The 24,631-nt window shown below is 36.7% G+C and overlaps 1 protein-coding gene across 11 annotated transcripts in view; it reads right to left on the reverse strand.

The window, feature by feature from the left end:
- The window catches only part of CNKSR2 (connector enhancer of kinase suppressor of Ras 2), a 207,474-nt gene that overhangs the window by 41,808 nt on the left and 141,035 nt on the right, over nt 1-24,631 (reverse strand). For all 11 annotated transcript variants that reach the window (XM_069000455.1, XM_069000273.1, XM_069000076.1 and 8 more), the window contains 5 exons: nt 14,911-14,959; nt 13,873-14,045; nt 11,280-11,353; nt 8,747-8,818; nt 2,905-2,972 (listed from right to left, as the gene is read on the reverse strand). In XM_069000455.1, coding sequence (XP_068856556.1) covers nt 2,905-2,972; nt 8,747-8,818; nt 11,280-11,353; nt 13,873-14,045; nt 14,911-14,959 — 436 coding nt within the window. The remainder of the gene's footprint in view (nt 1-2,904; nt 2,973-8,746; nt 8,819-11,279; nt 11,354-13,872; nt 14,046-14,910; nt 14,960-24,631) is intronic.

The raw sequence follows: 24,631 nt of genomic DNA on the forward strand, positions 1-24,631 counted from the left end.
GCTAAATCAGTGAAAACTCTTTTTCTAAATAAATCCTAGTTTTAGGAAAACTTGTTTCCAGAAACTTAAACCACTTGAAAATACTGGCATGTAGGCAATGTTTGCTCCTATCGCAGTAAAGCCTAATGGCGCAAACTGTGGTGAAAGACCTGTCAGAACTGCATTGTTCAGTGACACTTCTGCAGACTTGGAGCTCAACTGTTTATTCTGAAAGCAAAATTTAGCAGTCTCAGTGCAGGTTCCAGTTTTGGCTAAAAATACAAAGGTGTTCTTGCTGTCAAATCCCCATACAAGAAAACATTGTATGATGACGCTTTTACACACCTTATCTCAGTCAGAGAATTCTCTTGGCAACCCACAGCTCTTCTTGAAAACTTCTGCAGTAACAGGGGTCAATTTTCAGATAAAGTGTATGAAAATGGCCTCCCACCAATTTTTAAAAATGCTCTGCTTTTGGCAACTGGCTCATTAGAGTTTATCTAAAACATGTATGATGCTATGAAACATTTGCTGTATTTCTCTCTGTAGATCTTTTCCAATTCAGTGATGCACAAGCTCTATGCATCAGGCAAATCTTGAAAGTTTTCTCAATGACTAACAGACTGAATATATTATATATAAATTAACACTGACCTGCCATTTCCCAAATAAATATATTCTCTTTATATAAACCAGGGTTTTTTTCCCTCTGATTTAGATGACTGGAAAGCATAGAACTTCTCCATCCACTGAAGTCCTTTGCTGTATTGCTAACATTCATTGTATTTCATATGAAAACTTGATGGTATTTTTATAAAACTGTTCTGTACAGAATGTAACATTTTATTCAGCAGTACACCCACAATTCAGTGATTGGTGCATCTCTGAAGCTCTTGAAATACATTTATGCACTTTAGATTCAGAACCATTCAACTCTTAATTGAGACAGATTTGACAACTCCTGTTGAATTGTTTCAGAGGTATTATAAAGCTATGCTGCAAAGGGCTGAATTGCACAGAAATAAAAGACCTTTTGTCAAATCAAATATGCAGATGACAATTGGTACAGTCACTGAATATAGAAAATTCCAGCTTCACAGTTTCTATAACTGCAAAAATAATTGACATGATAGAGAGGTTTTACTTTGCTAACTTGATGCCTCTGCTAATTAGGGACACTACTGAGCTGTGTAACAGCCCTTGTACTAGGAGCCAAGGAAAATCACCAGTGGCATTAAAACAGTGTATGGCAGCGACGGGGGAATGCGATACTACCTCCCACACTAAACACAACTAAGCAACACAAAGAGGCTGGAGTTCTACCTACCTGCATGGAACAAATCAACATGAGTGAATGGTGCTAGAGTGATAACAAAGAACTCTGTCAGTGCCTGGGATATAATTTGCATAGTCAGTGGGGTTGCACTGATTATCTTCAATAGGGAGACATTTTAATAATAAGCTACCTGAGGCCTGAATGCACATCATCGCATGTCTAGCTGGATCATCTGCTATTTTATTACTCAGTCATTTCTTAGTAGGAAAAATATTTCTCCAGGTCCATCTGGATTTTGAAAGGTGTATCATGTGTGTAATTGTGCACTTGGACAGCATTAGCATAACATACACCTTTTCACTTACCGTCCCACATGGCATTGCAATTCTAGTGCCAACCTACTGTCAACAAAAATATTAATTTGGCTTTGAATGCCAAAACAGAGGATTTCCTAGAAGACTCTAATACTCAGAGTTTGTTCACAGCCTCTTCAAGCAGTGACAACAAATGGTACACAAGTTCTTTCAAACAGGTTACTGTAGAGCTGCTTAGGAAATACAGATTCCCAAACTGATTTCCAGTTCTGGTGAGGCACTGAAGAACATGACTGAAGAACAGTGAGCACGGTGCTGCTACCCTGGGCTCTGTGAATGGAGAGGGCCTGGTGTCAAAAATGACATGAGTTTTTTGGGCCAAAATCCAGAACCTTTCTGATGAAGACTTCAGAGCCACAGAATCAAAAACCGAGGTTTTGACTGGGTGGGAAGCAGGCAGACAGGCATCTGGATAAGCTCTGGATCATCACGACCACTGCAATTTTCTGGTGCCTGCTGCTAGGTGCATATATTAAAAAGAGCATGAATTCAAAAACTATCTGCTTGCCAAAGCAGATACTTGGATAGGAACACTTCTGTGCCTCCATGTCACTGGCAATTCTAAGAAACAGCCTCCACAATACAATTGGACTGACCCTTTCTTTTTTCTGTCTGCAAACAGGATTTCCACTGCAACAGTTCAAAGCAAAGCAACTCATTATTTTATACATGCTGCTTTTTTAACCCATGAAATATTAGGCATAAAAAATAACACGTAAAATGCTGTAACCCTGCAACTCCAAGTGAAATGCCAACAGGGCTGTAGCACACACTGCAATATAGTAAAACCAGAAGAAATCACAAAATTAAAGTGGCCTTAAAATTAAAGTCCTTAGGGGAAATCCAATTATGTCAACAGGCTTTAGAAGGATGGTTTTGTTCCCAAGACCAATTTCATGCACTCCTGCCCTCTGTGAATTCAAACACCAAATGCAATGTTTGGAATCTTTTTTTAGCTTGCAGATTCTTAAGTTTCTTCTGATAAGGGACGCAGATTCCTTGGTACAACATAGTGGAGCTTACTGGCAGTATATCTGCTGCTTTTAGCTATCTTCTGCAGCCTTCTCACAAATAATCCAGTGTCTGCAGATCAGAGTCTGAAGGAGTTAATCAAAACTCCTGACAGAGAAGGAATCCTCTAAAGCAATAACAGAGGTACCCATATGTGATTTGCTTTCAGATGACGAGAACGAAGCCTGATACACAGCAGAGAAAAGAGAACAGATGAACTTGTGATAAGAGCTGACAGAAGAAACCAAAATAACAACACATTACCTTGCTCTTGTTTGATCCTCTCTCTTTCTGCATAGCCAGCAGCAAGCATGTTAATTCTGTTGAGCCATCTGAAATAATATTAAAAAAAAGCAGTGATACTGATCCAGCCTCTTAATTTTTGGGTGCATTTCTAGCAAAAACAAAGCTAGAAGCATCTGAAGGAGATTAAGGACAATGTTATTTTTCATATCAGACAGCTGTTCTCTTTGATACTCTTGTTCAGGGAGTCTCCAAAGATCTATGATTTTGCTGTTGAACAAACTGTTTTCACAGCAAGAATTTTATTTCAAATGGAAAACCATGTATGATGTCAAACATCTGTAAAATAAAGGATTTAGAGATCATCAAAGAGCTGTTAAGTCTGCTGCTCACAGATATGCCTTCACACAAATACTCCTGCTGTTCTGATTTCTTAAGAATAAATACCACTTTTCAGAGATTTAAGCAATATTTTAAGGCCTGAATTGGCAACTTAGCAGAGGAACAGAGCAGAAAACAGCAGTAAAAAGAACAGGTTCACTCCCAAACAGACAGTGTGGTTTAATTATGCCATTATGTGTTTTAGAGCTTACCTACAGTGCCGTGTACAAAGAGAAGGAGGCATATCAGAATTCACTTTTGTGTTTGTGTCGGGTAAGTGGGTTGGGGAAAGATGCTTCAATGCAATTCACATCTAAGGCTTTAATCTCAACACAGACTTGAAAAAGTGCTTCCATAAACTACACAAATTAAAAAAAACAAAAACAAACAAAACCATACAAAACCCCAACATCCAAACACAAAAAAAACCCCAAAAACCCAAACCAAAAACCAAATGAGCTATTGCTGCTCTCTTCTAGCAGGGCCGTCATGGCCAAGCATACACTGAACTGTCTGTAGCAGGGCAGGTTCACCTGTACTCTTCCCCCATGGGGCTCTCAGTGTATTCATTAGCCAAATGCTTACACTGAATCAGGTCCTTCATCAACGAAGCTTTAAACCACCATGGCAATCTCCCGTGGTTGTCCATTCCATGGTAAACCTGGAATTACTTGCTCCAGTCATCCCATAGTCAGGATTTGACAGGCCTGGTTTGCCAACCTACTGGCTTGCAATTTAACTGCTAGGGTATACAGAAAGACAACTCCAGTCAGGTTTGCGTTTTCTTCAGGAATGGGAAACCCCTGTTTCAGAAAACTGTGCCTGATGGATTTTGTTTGTGTACTGCATGCGCAGGATCAGGATGTTTGTCTCAGCAGAGGACACACCTTTGCAATGACTCCTGCAATGTCCTGTCTTCAGGACATTGAAGTGCAGGGCAAGCAGGCACCAGATCATAAACTGCAGTTGCTTTCCTAGAAATTAACTCCTGTCATCATGGAGTCAGGGAACTATAGAGTGCTTTAGGCTGGAAGGATCTTAACAATCTTCTAGTTACAAATGACCCTGGCATGGGCAGGGACACTTTCCACCGACTGTCACTGTCCTTCCACAAATAGTGACCACATTTTTGATCTGTAAACCATGTTAATGGTCCATAAATTGTTGTACATTGGCAAGAAAGCTAGGTATTTACTCCTAAAATGATTGCAGAATACTTCATGTTACCACACAATCAAAATTTCTGCCAGAAGAATAGGGAAGCTGAAGAAGATACTTAAAATTTGACTTGTAATTGTTAGGAAGTGCCATACAGTTATAAAAACCAGAAGCACACAGGAACAGAAATCCAACAAACCATGTCTCAGACAATGATTTCACATCTTCGCAGGCGAAAGATGACCCACTACAAAGCTATCTTTTAGGTTCACAAACCTGGTATGTGAAGACTCCTTTGGGGAATAAAGCTCAGCTGCCAGCTGAGCCAGCTCTGCCAGTTCAAATCAAAGGCACTGAGGCAGGAACCTCACCCAAAGCACTCCAGCCTTGTGCTGCAGAGGGACCAGCAAAGGCCACAGACTTGTCTGTGTCCAAAGGGTAAAGCAGCACAAGATGACAAGCATCTGCTCTGTCAAATGGCAGACAATGGGGATGGTGCTTTGCTTGCCTCTCGCCTATTCAGGATTTCACGTTCCCAGTTCAGCTCCCAGTTTACCACCCTCACCTGCACTGCCAGCAGGGAACAGCCACCTATGAACTCCACCAGGCAGGGCTGCTGACCACAAAATATTAGACAATATGGCTATAAAGGTTCTCCTGTCCTTCATTCTGTCCTAAACATGAGACAGCATTTCCTGGTTAAGTGTGCTTGTTAGCGAGGTAACCAATTAAATTAACAAACACTTAACTGACAGTCAATTGACGCTGCTTACAGAAATGACAGATGACTGCTTCCAGAAAAGCAGTATTTCCTGAAAAGTACAATCTAAGGAGAGCCCAGGAAATGTGTACCATTCTCCCACTCTGAGAGAGAGAGCAGAATGACTTCACCTTTAATGAATTTCTGCAGGTCATGATCTGTGCTAAGGTTTGGACTACGACCTGCAGTGCCTGTGGGGTGAACGATGGTACTGATGTGGTTGTAAACTGTGAACAACGACAGCTTTTGAGTTGTTTGCCAGTCTGGAAGATAAAGGAATGGTATTGACTTCTGCATATTTTCTGATAAGTGGCTGCTAAAGCTTCTTCAGGTATGGTTAGAGAATTAATATTATTTTAATAAAGCATGGCCAGAGTTCTGGTTCGTTGAAGTTAAAATTGTATGAGAAATCCAACACACCGGAATAGCATCAAAAGGGAAATGTAAAGATCTCCTGAAGAATGGAGAGGAGTAATACATGCCTGGATTACAATGCCCTGGGGACAAAAGTTCCAATCATACAGCTACACAAATGTTTCTCAATATGCATATTAAAAGATACAAAGCCCTGGGACATGGGAAGATTTAGATCTTTCTTCCCTTCAGTGTGTGTGTCCTGGTAGCCACTGACCTTTGGAGGGCAAGAGGCCAAGAAAATATTGCTTCTTTACAGCAAATGCAGCCTTAATTTTCTTGTGAGAATTATAAGATCTGTTTCCTAGGTATGACAATAAATACAGTGTCACTGGTAACTGCAGTAGTCATTCATATTTCCTTTTTTTTTTCTTTTTAAGAACAGCACATTCATTTCTTGTCAATATTTAATTAAAACCATTTTATGACATATAGAACAGGAATAAAAATCCCTGATTTTCTGCAGACCTGCAATTTCTGTAAGGAAGGATGCACAGTACTCTCATTCTCAAAGACTAGTAGGAAACATTTTTCTGTCTTATCTCACATTCAGGTAGATGCAATACAGTTAGTCAAAGCAGGGTGTCCAATTGTCCTTAATCGTAAAACTCAAGGCTATGAGATGAACTTGCTGTATGGGAATATGGATACCTCAGCCTGTCTGTGAGTACCTGAATGCAGTTTAACCAGAATGAAGAGAATAACAATGAATTTCCAAGCAACATGTTTCCATGACCATACACTTACACTAGCAAAACAGTACTTTGCATCTCTAAGGGATATTCTGTCCTTCTTCTCACCCAGACTAAGCATGTTAAGGGGTAAAAAGAACATTTTTCTAGTGTGACCATATAGACCAAAGGGAATTCAGATGCCACAGCAACAAAGTTCAGTGAGCTCTCCAGACTCCTTACCAGCACAATGGTATGGCACAGTCATAAAAGTAGTAAGAAAACTTGAATAGTGACAGAGTTATTTGAGATTAAAATACCCATTTTATGCAAGGAGATACACACAAACAAAAACTTCATAGCCTGCAAACGTTTTTTTTTAATATAAAAAATTGAATTATTTTATACAAGGGGTGAAGGAATTGAACAATTTTGAACTTTCAGTCAGGCTATGTATTAGCAGTTTCTGCTGTTTTTTCTTCTGCTTCGCTTATAAACAAAACTGAAATGACTGCCTGATACATAACTAGAATCTGTGTCAGAAACTTGAAAAAAAAATAGAACATAAAATGATCAAAAGAGTATTAATTCAACTTCATAACTTCATTCTGTGTTTTACTTCATCTAGGCTTCAAAATGCTTTTAGACAGGAATTATTTTATTATCCCTGCATTTGAAAGACTATTTTTCAGTCACTTTTTTCCCATCTATTGAGTTAATTCAATGTTTGTAAAAGTGAACTAATTTTTCTAAATATTAATGAAAGAGAAAAATAAAATTCTTTGGTGAGACTATGATGGCAACTCAAATGTAAGAATTTCAAGTAATTCCATAGACCTTGATAGAGTTTAAATTTACATGTGTATAACTCAGAGCAAAATTTTGTCAAGCTCATTCTAAAGGAATTAATAAGCACTTATTTCAAAATATGATTAAAAGACTATTTGTGGTGGGAAGATAAAAATCTTTTAATTCCTGGGATTTGCACTATGCAATTGATTTTTAAAATATTGTTCCATATTTGCTGCTGCTTTCTGATTACTGAACAATTATATAAATTTCTATCCTTAAAGAGAAGGTGTCTTGTCATACTGACTGGGCACCTGCTGACAGAAATGATTTAGCTACTGCTGTTGTTCAGGATATGTCATATAAAGACCGTGCCATTATTCCATTTGCCATGCAGCAAACTGCATTTTGAGTGACTGGCTTGACAGAATTATCAAGAAAAGGCAAGCCTAAAATCTCACAAACAAATACAAAGGTTTTAAGTTTTCTAACTGAGAAGAGACTTTTGAAGTGAGCCTCAGTCCTGCACAAACTTCTGAAAAAATGTTAACAGACAGCTATTTCTATATGAAAGCAAGCACAGTGTGGTATCAGCATGCTTTTCCAGCCAAATATTACCAGTAGTGCACTGGCAGTACCCTGAAGGTGCTCTGCCAGGTAAGTTGAATCTAGTACCCACAGGAGAGATCAAACCATGATGATAGGACTTACTAAGTTTTACTGATTCAGTTTTACCTCCTTTTTCCTCTGTTTTTATAAACAGCTCTGGTCAGCGAGGATATCAACAGACATTATCTAAGACAGAACAATTCTCAGGTTGCAATAGGAGATTTTTGTTTGTGTTCTCTGTCATTTGATGAAAATGGCATATTATTTTGAACTGAATTAATTTCAGTTTATATTGTGAAAATAAATGAAATAAACCCCCTAACATTTGAATAAACATGGTATTCATGTTCTAATTTGTCATTCAAATGAATTAAGAGGAATTGTGTTTATTTTGTGCTGAAGTCTTAATCTTCTTTGTGAAAAATTGCACAAGTGGCCTAGAATAGATACAGTAAAATTCAATACTCAAAGAACTAAGACTTTAGTCCTTGTTCTTTTTTGAAGTGCTGAAATTTCCCTTTCAAATTCAATACAACCAAAATTTCACTTCAAAATTCATGGAAGTAGAGAGAATCTGCAAAATTCATTACTTGTAAACTCCACTCGTTTTTCAAGACTGGCATAAAAAACCTGACTGCTTTAAATCTTTCTCCACCTTCTTATTTCCTCCAGGGCAAGAAACAGAAGGATGCCCAGAGAAGGCATCATGTATTTGGGAGTATGTAAGGAAGCAGAGTTGGAGATACCTCACCTTTGCAGGTGCCACACAGCCAAAACCAGAAACCTGGAATTCTGAAATTGCGTTTGGATGTTGTTTCACACACTGTATTTATTTCTTTTTAGGGACAGGGAATCATGTTTCTAAAGATTTCAAACCTTTGCATCAAAAAGGTAATTTTTGCATGAATCAAATAATTAACATGAAGCCAGTCAGAAACAATGTTACTTTGCACCTATTTTCTGAGCAATTAAACTTAGCTTTTTAGATTATGATGTAATTTATTATCATTTTGTTATTAAGTAGCTTCAAGAAGTGTCACATTTAAGGAATGGGTCCTTGAACTTTGCTAGATCTCCTTACCTGTTCATATCATCTAGATGTTCAGCAGCAAAATAAAAACTTTTGATCTTAGGATGGCAGGCTTTGAATGCACTGTAGAGGAAAAACATAATTAAAAAATGTAATGGCACAACTCTGTTTTTTTTTTTTTCTGAAATGTAAGATCACATGGTCACCAAGGAATGAGATGAGTTCATATTTGAGTTGCTGCATGCCCCTAAACAGTATATGAACATACAACTTTTAGGATTGTGCCAGATTTCACCAAGTAAAGTGCTCTTCAACTACCCCTTTCTAAATAATTCTTGAGTCATATGTGCATAAATAATTGTTCAACCATCACCTGCAGTGTACTGTATGTGGATAAAGTTAATCAGGTAAGGATATAATTTTACGTATCAGGTAATTTTGCTGATATACATATAGCTGTCATTTTTTTCTGAACAGAAAACTGACTAAACAATGAATTCAATACAACAGAAAAATTCTCAGTCCTTGTGATTTCTCACATCCCAATGACTTTGACATTACCTTTAGCAATAATGACTGCATTTCAAGCAGGAAAATGTGATGTGCTGACTGACTTCTGAAAAGCTGTCATAAATCAACACTGTGTTCATGAGGTCATCTTAAGCAATGGGCAATTACATCTCATCTTTTCTTTCCACCCAAGTAATCAACATGACTGGGCTGAGAGAATGACTGCATTTCATACATAATATGAAATAAATTACTAGAAAGAATCTTTTAACTATGTTGAATAAAGATTTATGGTGAAGTACCTGAAGAGGAAATGCATTTGAAATAATTAATAATTTATAGTAGAGAAGAATCATTTTGAGAATAATCTGAAGGTGTCTCTTAAAATAAGAACAAAAAATTAACGGTCCCAAAGAAAATAAGGAAAACTGCAAACATGATACATGACGAGCATCATCACCATTTTTCTGAGACACAATGGATTTTAGATATATATACACACATATTTATATTATATAATAATTCTCTCTCTAATCCATTGTGTCTCACAAAAATGGTAATGACGTTCTCCATGTGTACCATGCTTGCAATTTTCAATATGTATGTCTGTGTGTGCACACAGATTTACACACATCTATGTTTTAGAAATCAGGCAAATGAAATTGCTAACAGCAAAGTTACTGCTAGAGAAGGTAACATAACATTGAGACTAAAACAATTCCTCTAATATATGACAGCATGACACAATGTTATGCAAGTCAAAGCAGATGTACAGTGACATCTGCTCAGTTTAGAAAGACATCATCAGGTTATTGAGACCTAAAACTGGACTTCTTAAAACTGTTACAGCATCTGTCATCTGGATTCTTAAGAGGGTTTTTTCCCTTTATCTGCCACCCAAGCAAAGAATCTTAATAACAACATTTTATGTGTAGCTATTCAGTTGACATTAAATCAAGTAAAATCAAACCAAAACAATTTAAGCAGGGTGCAATTCTGAGAAATTAGTTGACTTTATGCTGCTGCCCCAACGGAAAAGAAAAAATGAAGCACTTTAACCATGTGGCCCAAGGACACAGGACAATAGGCCCAAGCTAATGTATGTTTTATTTTTTAAAATGCAGTTTCTATTGTCTGCCCTTTGAGACCAGCCTGAAGGGTGGAGTTCATCCTAAAGAGAGAGTCAGATCAACTGATACAAGGTCAGTGCTTTCTGTAGAACTGTAAGTACTACAAATCATACCACTTTACATTTGCAAATTATGTCTTGCACAAATTTCAGCAACTCCAGACTTGTTAAAAAAACCATACAAATCATTAGAAGGCAAGGCAAAAAATTTTTGAACAATAATGACTCTAAAAGTATCTCTGTGGGAACCTACACCTGTCACATTGCTACATATGCCTGAATTTATCTAAATAATAAAAGGATTTGTGCAATGGCACAAATCTGGATAGCAGCATAAACAGGTGAGAAGAAATGTTCTTTGAGACCTTTAGGTCATGTAACAAAATACAACAAATCACTGCCATTCTTTTTTTTTTTTTTTTACTCTGACTCAGGACTGAAATAATGTCTCAGCAAACTTCGAGGTGATGCTAACTAATTTGAAGTTATGTTAAGCACTGATGCCTGGCCATGAACTTGGGGACTTTCTTATTTGGATGGTCTCTGTATTGTGCTTAAAGCTCTCTATTGAGCATAAAGCACACCAACAACTTCCAACCCCAACAAACAAATAAAAAAAATTACAACCCCAAACAGAAAGGAAAAAAAATAAGAAAGGAAAACTAGGAAAATAAAGAGACAGAAGCAGCCAAGCAGTCTTCTTGCTCATAATTCATTTTGGTTTAGTCAAGCACTGGGATTCATGATGAAATGAAAAAATAGCCTTCTTTGGGCAAGATGGCACATACAACACAAAAAATGAATTTTCTTTTTCTGTATGAGCTTATTCTGTGATAAAACTTCATGACAACAGTAATGTCCATTATGTCCCTGTTTTAAGGGAAAACCTTGCCCCTTTTTTCACTTTTTTTATTGTACCATTGCATTACTTTTGAGCATGCTTACTATTTCTTGCGGCATTCACTGGCTCTGTCAATTTTAAATTCAGGTAGACTGATGAATCCTTCTGCTTTTTCATCCTGCAAAGATAGTTCCAGATATTACTGTAGCTAAAGTGTCAGAAAAAAACCCCGCCATGCTGAAAACTTACAAATATTTTCACTTGCCTGCTTCTTATGTAAGGAATACTAATGTGTGCTCTGCTCTGGCAAACCTCCCACAGAAGTCACTGGGACTTTTGCCAAAGTAGCAAGACAGATCCCTTGGTATAAAATACAATTTTAAATACCCAGTTTTCTGAAACAATTTCACAGCTGAACCAACATTTGAAAATATACAAAATGGCCAAATGTATTCTGTCAATTAGTTACTGTAATTAGTTAATTTTTGGGGGAAATGGACTAATTAGTAAGGAGAAATGCAGCCTATTGTAAGAAATAGAGAAAAAAGCAATTTCAGTGTGTGTTGTTTATCATTTTTATGTATCACAGCTAAGAGGCATATCTCTTCATCTACTTTCATCTCTCTACAACACTCAGAGTAACTCTGATCTTCCTCCCCTCTCCTCTAAAGACTTACACAGTCTATTTTATCAGCTACTCAATCTCCCTTGACTTTTCACAGTTTGAAAGCATTATTTATATTAAGCTACTATTACATCAATAACACAGACTTTGTTATTTAACTGCATGCAAAATTGATACCGGATCATAGAAATGAAGCTGCAAAAAACACAAACGTATGTGAAGGAATTCCACAAAAATATATCTTTTTGTAAGAATTCAAATGGTTATTTATACCACATATGTAGTCCATATGATTATATGCCTTCTTAAAAATAAATAAAAGGCACAAATCAGCATATAAAAGTGGAGATGGAGTCATTATGTGGAAGGTACAGGGTTGTAACAGGTTCTGCATTAGCAGGTATTTTAAAATCAAAAAGACACTTTTTAGAATAATCTTGCTGTTTCTTCTTTGAATGGTTGCCTAGAGAAACAAGAGTTTGGCAAGAGCAGTGTTGGCTTGTCTGTCCACCTGCCACTGAGGCACCCCTTACCAGCCTTTCAGTCTACTGGCGATGACCGACACTGTGCTGAGGTCTCAGAAATAACCCAGCTCCGAAAATCTCAGGGAAACTTGGGACAGGGTGGGAGATGGAGGTGCTGAGAGCACTGCCCTCCACACGGGGAAGTATGGCACAAGTCAGAAGATCCATCTGTTCCTTGGACCCAGCTGTTGACCACTCACACTATGCTTGGAGGCATCAATTACTGCCCTGATGAAGATGTTGTAGTAGCCAAGGGAGGGGGAATGGAGAGGAGGGAGTTAGGGTTACTGATCTGAAGCTGGGATCAAGGCACAAATGGAATGAGTCTGAGAAAACAGGCTCTGATAACTTTTGTCATGGAACAACTTGCTTTCTGTTTACACAGGGAAAAGTTGGGGATTGCTGTGGAAAGCTTATGTACAAATGCTTGCTGTGATTAAAAGAACAAGTCCAGGACAGAGTGCATGCAGATGTTAACAATGGTTTTATCTCAGCATATTTACTAATGAGTCTAATAAGATTTAAAATTAAGGTATCCTAACACTGGCAAAAAGCTTTGGTAAAGCTGATATATTATTTATATATTATTTGCTAAAGCTATATATATATATATATATATATATATATATATATAAAATATATATATATATATATATATATAAAAATATTATTATATAAATATATATTATATAATTATACAATATGTATATAATATAATTATATTATATTATATATACTATATAATAATATATAATATAACATAATATAATATATTATATATACAAATATATAATATTTGCTTTAGCAAATAATATATAAAAATATATAAATATATATTTAATAATATAAATATATACATAAATATATATATAAATATATAAATATATTATTTATATATTATTTATATTTTATTTGCTAAAGCAAACATTATATTATATTTGCATATAATTTATATAATGTATATAAATTATTTATATATTATTTGCTAAAGCTGATATAACAAATATGTACCAATGCAGAAAGTGTTGCATAATCAAAGCTGTACACAATTCAGCTGGGATGCTCCCGTGCTTTTAAGTTCAGCATATATGAGCACTGAAATAGTATCAAAAGCTACAAAGAAGGAACAACAGGAGAACACAACTGAGAAAACAGAACTATCTTCCTTAATTGCCTAGCACAGATAAACAAGGAACACCAGGCAGCACAACATTAAAGTTTAGACTCCCATGACTAAGCTTGAATGACAGGATTAAATAACTACCTTTTTGCTTTCAATGGTTCGAGGATAAATTTATTCTGAACTGGTGTCATGAGGACACAGAAAACTGTGTTATTTCTCTGTGTAGTAAAAGGTGAATTGGAAGGAACAAATATCTCCAAACCTTAATGGTAATTTTGTCAGGCAGTTAATATTAATTTCAGTGTGATTATTTGTGTGAATAAAGTTATTAACATATATAAGCACTGAAAGCATTGTTTTCCCACTAAATCATGACAACAGCACTACGCAAAGCATTCGCTGAGACCATGAGTACAGATGTTTACCTCTTCATTGATATACCAATATAGAGATGTGTCCTTCAGGACAAACCAGTACTTTTTCCATTTTTGAGAGAAATAACTCTTGGCATCTTTCTTTTTCCAAAGCCAGCCTTCACAGTCCCCTCGACCAAGATCTTTACATGAGATCCGTCTTTTGCTTTTACCAGGAATAGGAGCTGAAAATGACAATGAGGTGATGTGAAAGCATTTGATTTTTCCAGTAAATCAACAAGATACCTAATCAGAAAGCACTATATATTTGTTTAAGGAAATTAATTAAAAATTTCAGACTCAAATTGTCATGAAAAAGTTATTACAAGCATTCTATTTTGACCACAAAGCTTATGCACGCCACCATAAGTTAAAAGCCAAAGCAAATCAAACCAAACCGTGTTCAGCACCTCAGAGCTCATATTCTATGGATAAGACCACAGGGAGAAAATAAAAAGCTACACAGAAAGAGAAGACACTACAGAGAAAAGAAAGGCATGATATTTAAAAATAAGAAAAATGATTATTTGTAATGTTCAACAGATTAATATTTCACATCAGAATAAAGCACACAACATATAAATTCATGTACATCCCACTTGGTTGCCAAACACAACTATTTAAGTACTTCACAGGTATTTACAAAGTTCCCTTTGCAGCTCCTTTTGAAACTAAACAGTTCCTAAGGCCTTTGTACTTCTGAATCAAAGGAGGAAAATTTACTATGATATAAATTACCTGAGAGCGTAGGTAATGAGCAAGTGCTGCAGTGAGGCATTACCTGAACACAGCTGGAAAAACCAACCCTGGCCCCAAAGAGGCTAGAGTCTAAGTATTCAAAAAAAAAGATAAAAGCAGATACATGAAGGTAGAGGAGCATTAGGAAACTATGAGACATCAGTAATGGACTAATACATTCTCAACATGATCAACTGAGCGGAACATATTATTGGAGCTAAGAAGTTATAGTTCCTCACATACTACAATACCATAAAATTAATCTCGACAATTCTTTTCCAACCAATACATGAGAACAAATTTATTTTTTACCTTTGTTCTTCTTTTTACTTTTTTGCTGTAGAGAAGACTGCTGAAATGTCTACAAGAAAATCAAAATGGAAGAAGTGAAAATGCAATGTTTATATTTAACCACATCTTTATAATTAAAAAAATGTTAACGTGAAGTCATCGTCAGGTAACACCAGCCAAGAGACTTCTAGGCCTAAGAAAAAAGGTAATTTTAGTTCACCTGTTCATAAGGTTGTAAAGCAAAAGTAAACTGTGAAACATCTTAAAACAGACCACCGATGAGTTTGCCAAAGCAACTGTAGTTTCTGTCCAAAATGGTCGCTCTCCTCTTGTTCTGTTAATAAAGAAGGAATGTCTTGCTTTGGTTACTGTGATACAGCCCATGTATTTCTAATGTATACACTAATTAAAGTATTCTTGACATAGACACATAAATATGCAAAATAACACACTGCCTAATGCAGGTGTGAAATATACAATGGTCATTAAACCATCAGAAAATTTTCTCAGAACCAGGCCTAGTATTTTGAAACATACCAGTAAATTCTGCTAAATCACAACTGAGAAAAAGTCTCCCAAATAAAAAGTCTGAACTTTATTTTTCTGACTTTATTTTTCACCATGTTGTAAGTGGAAGTATTTCCCTCCAGTTGATCCACTCCCACAAACTAACCCATTGCCTTGGCAATGAGACATGATGGAAGTTACTCCTTTATTTAAGATCTTAGCTTATTAATAATAGCAATAAATGTTAACACATTTTACAGCCATTTCTGTTGAAAAAATAACTTTGACTCAGATAAGCACAATCCCCATTGAACTAAAAAAAATATTCTGTTATTAATCAGCCAAAATTTAAAGACATTATTTCACTAGTTTTGAATTTTAGTTTTTTATAAAGGCAGACAAATGTTTTAGTGTTAAAACTAAGAAAAGGCTACATTAGTGTCTGAGTATTAAAACTTCCTATTTCAGTTTACCATGAATCAATACAGAAATCAATACTTTTGTGCCACTTGGTAAAAATAAATCAAAGCAAAAGCACTGACAGCTCTGCAATCCCAAATCCTGTTCCTAATAGCTGACACAATCCCTCACCCTAGTTTACAAGACCAGGTTCAATTCAAAGAGCAGCTTTGCTTTTGCACATGGCATTTAGTGCTATGGCTTAGTTGACACAACGTTGTTTGGTCAAATGTGGGACTCTGTGACCTTGGAGCTCTTTTCCAACCTTAATGACTCTGTTCTAATTTTCTCCTCCCTGCTTCCCAGACCTGTGAGCTCATGTGCAGCAGACTCAGCTTTGAAGGGATCTTCTGCCTCACAGCTCAGAGATTCTCAAGCAGAAAAAACTAACATGCCATGGGGAAAAATTACCAGCAAGACAATAATTAGGTGTAATTAAAAAATTTAACTGACTTGCTAGATGTGCTGATCCCTTGGAGACTGCATCTGACTAAAGCTACTCCACTAGATTGCCACCTCAGTGGGTCAAAATAGGCCTCCACTGGGAAGAAAAAAGGATCCTACTCATTTTCATTCCCTGTCTCGTCATTTTCTTCCCCTACTGGTACCAATTAAATCAGCACCACCTCGCAACAAACCAAGACAGCAACACCATCCCAACTTACATCACATGAAATACTTCAACCTGCAAAGGACTAGAAGATATCTTAATGGCCCAGGAATAACAGAGTGGCTGAGCAGAAGTGTGTAAATAAATCCCTCTGAAAATTTTACCTAATTCAAACTGGCTGAAAAAGTAGACACCTACAAATCCAAAACTTTAGCACTTCTCATGTCACAACTCAGACAATTTCATTCTGCTGGTTGACTTTTCTGCACTATTATTTTCACAGTGTCAAAGCAGAAAAGGAAAATCTCTGCTCCATTTTCTCACAAGTGATTCTGAGAGCAGGTGAGAACAATATGAAAAGCCTTCTCTTTAGATGTTTTGTCTGTAAATTGAACCTGCAAACCTGAGTTCACACCTCTCGACTTCTGAGTCAGTTTTTGGGAAGAAAGGGTAATGAAGGGGTATCAGTTTTTAATAGGAAGAAAGCATATAATTTAGATGTCTAACCATTTTCCCATACATTATGTTATACTGTAAAATAGAAAATTTTTATTGAATTCAGTTATTATTCTGAATTAGCTCATTGAATTAAATCACAATTAAGGGCAAATTCAACAACTGAGTGAAGTTCCTGGGAACTATTTCAACTGAAGTGATTTTAACTAACACTTTAGATTATTTTACATAGACTTCAGGCTTCAAGTTGACCCTTTGCTAAAATCCAGCACCAGCTTTTTTCTTAATGCAGAAAATGTATATGTAATATATGTAATTAGAAAACAACAACAACAAACAAGTGAGCATGAAATCTAAAAATGCTTCTTCTGTTGCTTTTTAGTAAATCATTGACTTGAACATAGCCTCTTACCAGTTGTAAGATAATGGTAAGTGCCCTTTTCTCAGTGGCATCAGGAGGTCATGTCCTTCCTCCTGATTACAGCAAGGCTTGCTTTGAAGCCAACACTGGATCCTGTTCTTCAGGGTCATCTCTAACCTAGATCCAGCTATCTCCAAAGAGGTAGATTCCACAGCTTCTTTAAACGACCTGTCCTAATGCTGGCCACCATCATGTTTCCCCTTTTACAGCTTAATTCTGTGATGTGGAAAATATGGAAATAATATAAATACTACTTCTTAATGCCATGAACCCTAAAAACATGGATTTACACCAAAGCAAGAAATTTATTTGTGCTAATGCAAACTTGCTGTAAGATACTGTTTAGCACTCACCCACAAAGTCAGATTCAATGTATGTTCCCTGCATTTTGATTCTGATACATCTTGAGCTTTGAGCAACTGCTTTCCTAAATACCTTGTCCCAACTTCCAAGAATCCATCTCCAACTAATTCTTAGAGCAAGCATGAAATAAAATAGAAAGCAGCATTCCATATTAAAGAAAGTTGTTAGTAACTCAAAATAATGAGTAAAATGGAAACAAGACTGACACTGAAATATTAAATAGATGAGTACCTGAAGACAAGTGGAAATTGTCACTTCAGACAATATTTGAAACTGTTTAATCGTATTCTGAATTAAATGCTTTCCAGTCACTCAAAATACAACTAGAAAAACTTCCCATTACCCAAAAGCAAGGTGTCACTTGATGTTTAACATATATCAAAACCCTTTTGAATACACTAAGACTCAGTGAGCTTTCTAGACACAATGCTTTTCTCCTGTAATAAGTGATCTTTGAAATAGTTCTATTTAATAGTGTACCTAGACTAAGACCTTTGACAAATGCATGTCTAAGTAGAATATCAAAGAAACATATCATGTATGTAAAGGTCTGCCTTTCCTATTAGCAGCCTCAAAGGACGTGTATTTTAAAAGGAATAAACCACCATTTATTAAAGGGATTTTTGCCATGTTTCTGCTTTGGTGTTTTGGTTTTGTAGGGTTTTTTTGTCTGTGGTTTTTTTGTCTGCTTGGTTTTTCTTGCAAAGGAACTAGTGTACCTCTTGCCCTACCTCTCTGAGGTCTTAGCTGCACATTCCATGAGCCAATGGAGATTTCAATGTGAAGGGAAGAGCCATAACAGTTCCTCTCTTTATGCAACTGCTCATTAACAGACTTGCTATGTGGGTTGTATTTATTTTACAGTCTTCAAAATGATTGACAGAGTTCTGAAAGGCCAGCAGAAGACTGCACAGCTGTGAAGGGCAACCTGCCCCAGGGTAAGCCTTTTAGAATTACAGCACAGCAACGCAGCTACATTGTAAAAAACTTGCAGGTGAAGGCTCACCCCAACCAGAGAGATCACCTCTGGCCTGTAATCATATTTACTCTTTAGCACGAAACTAATTCCATATAGGTGGTATAATCAATACTATCTGCATGCACACAATCACACGTCAGCATCTTTGTATGTATAACACAACATTTTCAAGAAATGAGACTATCATGTTTTTGTGTCATTCTTAAGAGTTATCCAGCTTTGTTGCCTGGGATAAAGTATTATTGGTTAGTACTATACCTGCTCTATAATCTGCTCAGAAGGGAAATGAGATTGAAAGTTAGTCGTTAATGTTCAGAAGCCTGAAAATGTATTTAACTTGTTTAGTAGTGATTTTATAGCTCTCTATTTGGAAAAATGTATTTAAATGAAAGTATGAAATTATTTAAGTTTCCAATTAATTTATTTGTTTCATGCCAGATAAGAAACTTATTAAATTGATCTTTCAATGCTAATATTAAATTGGAGTTAAACTGGTATCAAAAGAGAAGCATGTTTGATAAAACTGTTATGATGAAGGCTAGAAAACTTCTATTCTAGTTGACAGCTCACATAAAAGTAGAAAACAAATAGACTGGTTATGGAAATGATAAATTTGAGAAGACTGGTTATTTTCACAACCTTCAAGAGGCTGAGGAAGATGTCTAAAGATTTGACGTCAGGCTGTTCCTTAGCGCTTCTCTAAGATCTAATATAAATTCCAGGTGTGACCAACAGAACATTACATCCACATCCAAAAAATAGATATATTCTAATAGTTACAGAAACTCCTTCATGGTTACAGAATTTGTAGGTCTACCAAAAACTGAAGATTCTCTGAAGGTCTAGATTGGCCATGGCAATTAGTACTAAATTGGACAGCTCCTAAAATTCTCATTAAAGGGCTTTTTTTGTTTCTCCACTTTTCTTCAGACATTTTTCACTTATTCATTTAAAAAAAGCTGGAAGAGAAAACCAGGTTATGGAAAAAGTAATACCCAATTCTTCTACCCAACTTTGAGCTCAGTCTGATTGGAAGGGAAAATGCAGGTATATCTTTATAGTTTTATTTAGAGCTCAGGTCAAATCCAATTTTTCTCAACCTGCAAGTTACAATACTAAGGAACTATTTACAGTAAGGCAGTTCCCCCCTGTCACTGTAAGATAGCTTTCTCTAGTTTCAGCAGGGTAGCTTGTAACACATCTGATTACTGGAACTTTCTGCTACAGATGGAAAAGCCAGTATCTGGGAAAAAAATGAAAGCTGGTTCTGCCAATTATATGATTGATCTCTCACTTTGAGAGATAGTTCTCCATGCTTTGAGAACACTGGCAATGTTCTATTTTCACAGTTTTGATATATCACATACACATTTCTCTGCATTTGGTGTGTTGAGATCCAAAATTTCAGAGCTAAATGAGGAGTGAAAAGGGGGAAAATGCAAACCTATTTATACACAATGTCACACTTGACATCAGTATTAACATCTCATGCTTAAGGGTACTCGCAACAGAGGACTTTGCCAATATCTTTTTTTGTTTACCATCTTGTTTAGTCTCTGTTAAGAGCTAATAACAGACAGGACTAATTATTTTCATGGATATTTGTGGAAAATAAAGTTTTCAATCACTGTGTTACAAAGATGTGATGAGGGAACACCTCTGTCAGATCAGAAAGTTTGAAACCTGCCAATCAGCAGCAGAATTTCATTCATGCGCTTTGTTAATGACCACAAGGAAAAAGAAACAGTATGTACCTTAAGAGTTTTTTACTGTAATAATAGGTAGTCTGAGATCTTGAAGCTGCCAACTTCCTATCTGCCTCTGAGGTAAGCAATGGCTGTATGAGCTGTGCAGGATGGCCTCCTTATTACATAGTCTACAAGGGCTGATAATATCAGATGTCTTTTCTTTCATACAACTGCTGCTATGTCTGCTTATCCAAGAAGAATAGGCTAGCTAAGGGCAGAACTATGGTTGTCTGAAATGTGATAGCAAGAACAGCTTTTCTGCTCTGGGATTCTTATTCATCCTCCCATTTCTAAATGTTTTCTTGTCATTTGGGGCGGGCTCTGTGGCAAATGTTACATTAGCTGGATACAACTTAGCAGTTGTGCAATCTAGTGCAAATATTTTGTGCAAAGTTGTTAGCATAATGAATGAAGAAATAATTTTTTAAATCTTCAGGCTATTTGGAAAAATAATATACAGTGGTGCTGCTTTCCACCACTAGGGAAAGCCATTAAGCCACAGGACTCTTTAATTGAAATACCAAAGCAGTAAAACTCCTGGACAACATTAACTTTAAATGAGAGTTCTCACATTCCCCCAGTCTTTTCGACTGCCATAACAAGAACTACAGAAGTGTCATAACTGCCTGAAGCAAATGAGGATAAAAAGTTAAACTAGACAAGTGCTGTTCATTAGAATAATTTATTCTGAGATCATTCTTCTGCTCTACATCCTCTTTAAAACATGTAATTTTGGTACCTCCCACACTACTTTTTATTGACAGTAAGTAATCTAGGAGAGAAGGGGAGAATTCAAAAACTGTATGTATCCTTTAATGGCAAAAGTTCTAGATGCATCAGCTGCTCCATCACTGTGTATGTTTCAAGTGTACACATTTAGGAAGGAAAAAAGAAACTAAACTATCACCTGTTACAGAACAGTATTTAACCTGCAGCAGTTCCCAGTTTAACCACTTACTGAGAAGAACGGACCAGTCAGAAAAAACACAAAACAACTGAGGCGGGAAGGCACCCCTGGAGATCATCTTATCCAGCCTTGTTGCTCAAAGCAGACTCGAGTAGAGAAGGTTGTTCAGGGCTGTGTCCAGTTGGGTTTTTAGTATCTCCAAGATGGAAACTCCACTAACTCCATGGGCAGCACTGAACAATCTTCACAGTAAAAGTATTTTTTTCTTATTTTTATATGGAATTTCCTGTATTTCAATTTTTGTCCATTGCCTTTTGTCCTTTCAGAGTGTGTCTGAGACAAGTCACCCCAAAAGCATTTGAGAAGCTTTGTGGATAATTGTGCCCTGTTGCTATGCCCCTCCAGCAGATATCAAACTTTGCAATTTCCTCCAGGGAAAAATCTTGGTTTTCTTAGAAAATTTATGTGGTTTTCATAGGGAAGGTAGATTTTCCTCTTATGCTTATCTAAACATTAAAACAATAAGACTATCCAAGCAGATATAAGAAACTTATTCTTCATCTATTATTGGATTAGAGAGGTGGTCTATGGCACAGCATGGAGCCAATCCCAGATTTTCTCAGAAGAAAACAAACTGCTGTAAAACAGTAATCCCCCCAGGGCATTAACAACATCTTGCACCAAGCCCATGGTCTTTGTACAGAAATAATCATTAGCCAAAAATAAAGGTCCCATGCCCCCTTACAGCACCTTGGTGCTTGCTCATGCTGAAGAGCACATACACCTCCTTCTGCAGGAGGAGTTAGCAACACTTCTGATTGTGCCCTTCAGCATGATCTCTTTCAAATTGCTATGTCTGATTGTGTGACAAAGAAAAGTGCAGAGGATGTAGGCGCTCTGAGAAAACAGATTTCTACTTCAAGAAAGATACACTATTCTCTGTTAGCAGGTTATTCTCTGTTAGCACTTGGACATCATATGCTTAGTGAAAGAAACAGAAAACTCCTTCTGGCTTTCAACAGAGGGGAAGTTTTCATGGGGAAAAGAAGGCAAGAGCTTCTGTACATCAGGAATTGTACATTCTGTTAAAATTCATACCAAACACTTCCACTGGCCTTATGAATTAAGGCAGAAAAAGAACAGTTCACTCCAGGATAAAAGTCCCATTACTTGCTGGAACTCAGTAAAATTTCCTCTAAGCATAAGATGAAACAGCCCTTTGCAGAAGGTGGGGAAAGATAACATTAGGTCTTTTTAATTCTGAGCTGGCTATGGTGACCTTACGGGTACAAACCAGCTTACAAGAAGTTTTACACATCATTCTAAAGTCAGAATTCTGCAGTGTTGGAAATGCTATCTACTTGGGTTAATCTGAAAGCAAAGGGATATATTTGAGAAGTGGACAAAAAGAAGTTATTGCTTTATGAAAAATACCAGGTTGCTTTTTCCTACACAGCACAGTAGCAGAGATGGATTGGCTGACTCAGGGATCAGGCACTAAGCAACAAGCACTTCTCTCCAGTAAAACAGAAACACCTAATAAAACAGCTTCAGTTCAGGAGCTGCAGTGCTGCAAAGAGCCATTTTCCTCCCAGGTGGAACCATACAATCTCTCATATTGTGTGTTAGCAACAGGCTTGAGGGGCCACCACTGTGTAAGTTGGGTAGAGGAATGGGGCAGAGACTCCTGTGGAGTCAAAACCACTACTCGGAAAAAATCCCTTGTTCAGAAACAATGGAGCTGTTTGTCAAAGCATTTTGATAAAATGGCACTCTGAAACAGGCGTATGTGCTCCATTAATTCAAACAACATTTCCACCACTCAGTACCAGTTTTTTAGAATGCCGAATTTCATGACACATGCCAGCCAGTGTCCTTGGTTGAATGCTTTCATAGTCCTGGTACCTCCCTTTCCCTTGTACAGAAAGGAGAGCAGAGAGGACTCAACAGAGAAGTCAGGCCCTAGATCAAAGTTCTCCTGGATGTGACACTCCCCACCATATCACAGTGGTAACTCATGCTGAGTCCTTTCTGTGCGATACCTGACACAAACTACTCTGCTACAATGTGCTGCACTTCATCTTGTCTTTATCAAAGGGGAATAACTGAGGGATGAAATCACTTGTTCTACATTAATAAAAAATAAAATCTCAACTGTGCTACTGTGACTGTACAAATTACAGGAAATATAGCTTACTGATGTACAAACAATGGTGATACCTACAAAGGCAATGGTCCTTTATCAGGTAATAAAAGCAGGATACAATCAGATATGAAATAGATAACAGAAAAAAAATATAGAATGGGGATATGAAAGGAAATTAGGAAATGTTCTGAGAGATTTATTAGTGTATAGATCTACAGCTCTAGACCATATTAAATTACACTTTCAGACCGTTATATTCTATGCAGTGAGGAATAAATCTAGACTGGCAGAGCTGGACTAGATGACCTTTACAGTAACTCTCTCATTTTTAAAGAATTTCCCAGCTTTGTCATGGGAAGAAATTATGGCAGACCATTTTTTTCCCCTCATGGTCACAATGCAAAAGAAGGTAATAGAGAAAGTTTAAAACAAAAATTTTCCACAAAAGACTCCAATTGTGCTTCATAATGGACCATAAACCAATCTTACCTCATCTCTAGAGGATTTTGCTTTGCTGCAATAATTAACTCTGGATTTCAGTAAAGATCAGAGAGTATATAGAAATAAATGTAAACTCTCCCATATTCAATACCTTTAAATTTCATTGGGGCAACCATTTCCCCAATAAGAGCAAATTAATGGTATTAACTATTTCTTTCAAAGAGAAACAATGCAGATGTGAAAATATTCTCTAATCTGTGACAGGAATAATATACCTCAAGAACAATGCAGATATTATTCCATATAATTAAAAGAACTTAGCACTCCCTCCTAAGGAGTCTAAGTATTACTGTTTCACAAAATACATGCTTAAACAGAAATCAAATATAGAAGCTGCACATGCACATCTACTCTCTTCAGTCTTGAGTTCAAAGAAATGAGAGTCTAGAACTGGCAAAGCAGATGTGAGATTACTGACGCACATTCCCGAGACGATTTTAGCTAAGCAGCAATGAAACAACAGAAACTATGCCTTAAATCTGAGCAAGTTGCTATCCTCTCAGCTATTGCCAAAATATCATCTCCAACTTTTCTGCCATGAGGACAGATGAGTAGTGCCACAGGTTGGCCGAGAGTTCATTCAGCCTCCATCTCAGGAGGTGTTCAACAACACCCAGCTGGGCAAAGCCCTGAGAAGCCTTGTCT

This window comes from Aphelocoma coerulescens, chromosome 1 (genome assembly GCF_041296385.1).
Source record: "Aphelocoma coerulescens isolate FSJ_1873_10779 chromosome 1, UR_Acoe_1.0, whole genome shotgun sequence".
Lineage (NCBI taxonomy): Eukaryota > Metazoa > Chordata > Aves > Passeriformes > Corvidae > Aphelocoma > Aphelocoma coerulescens.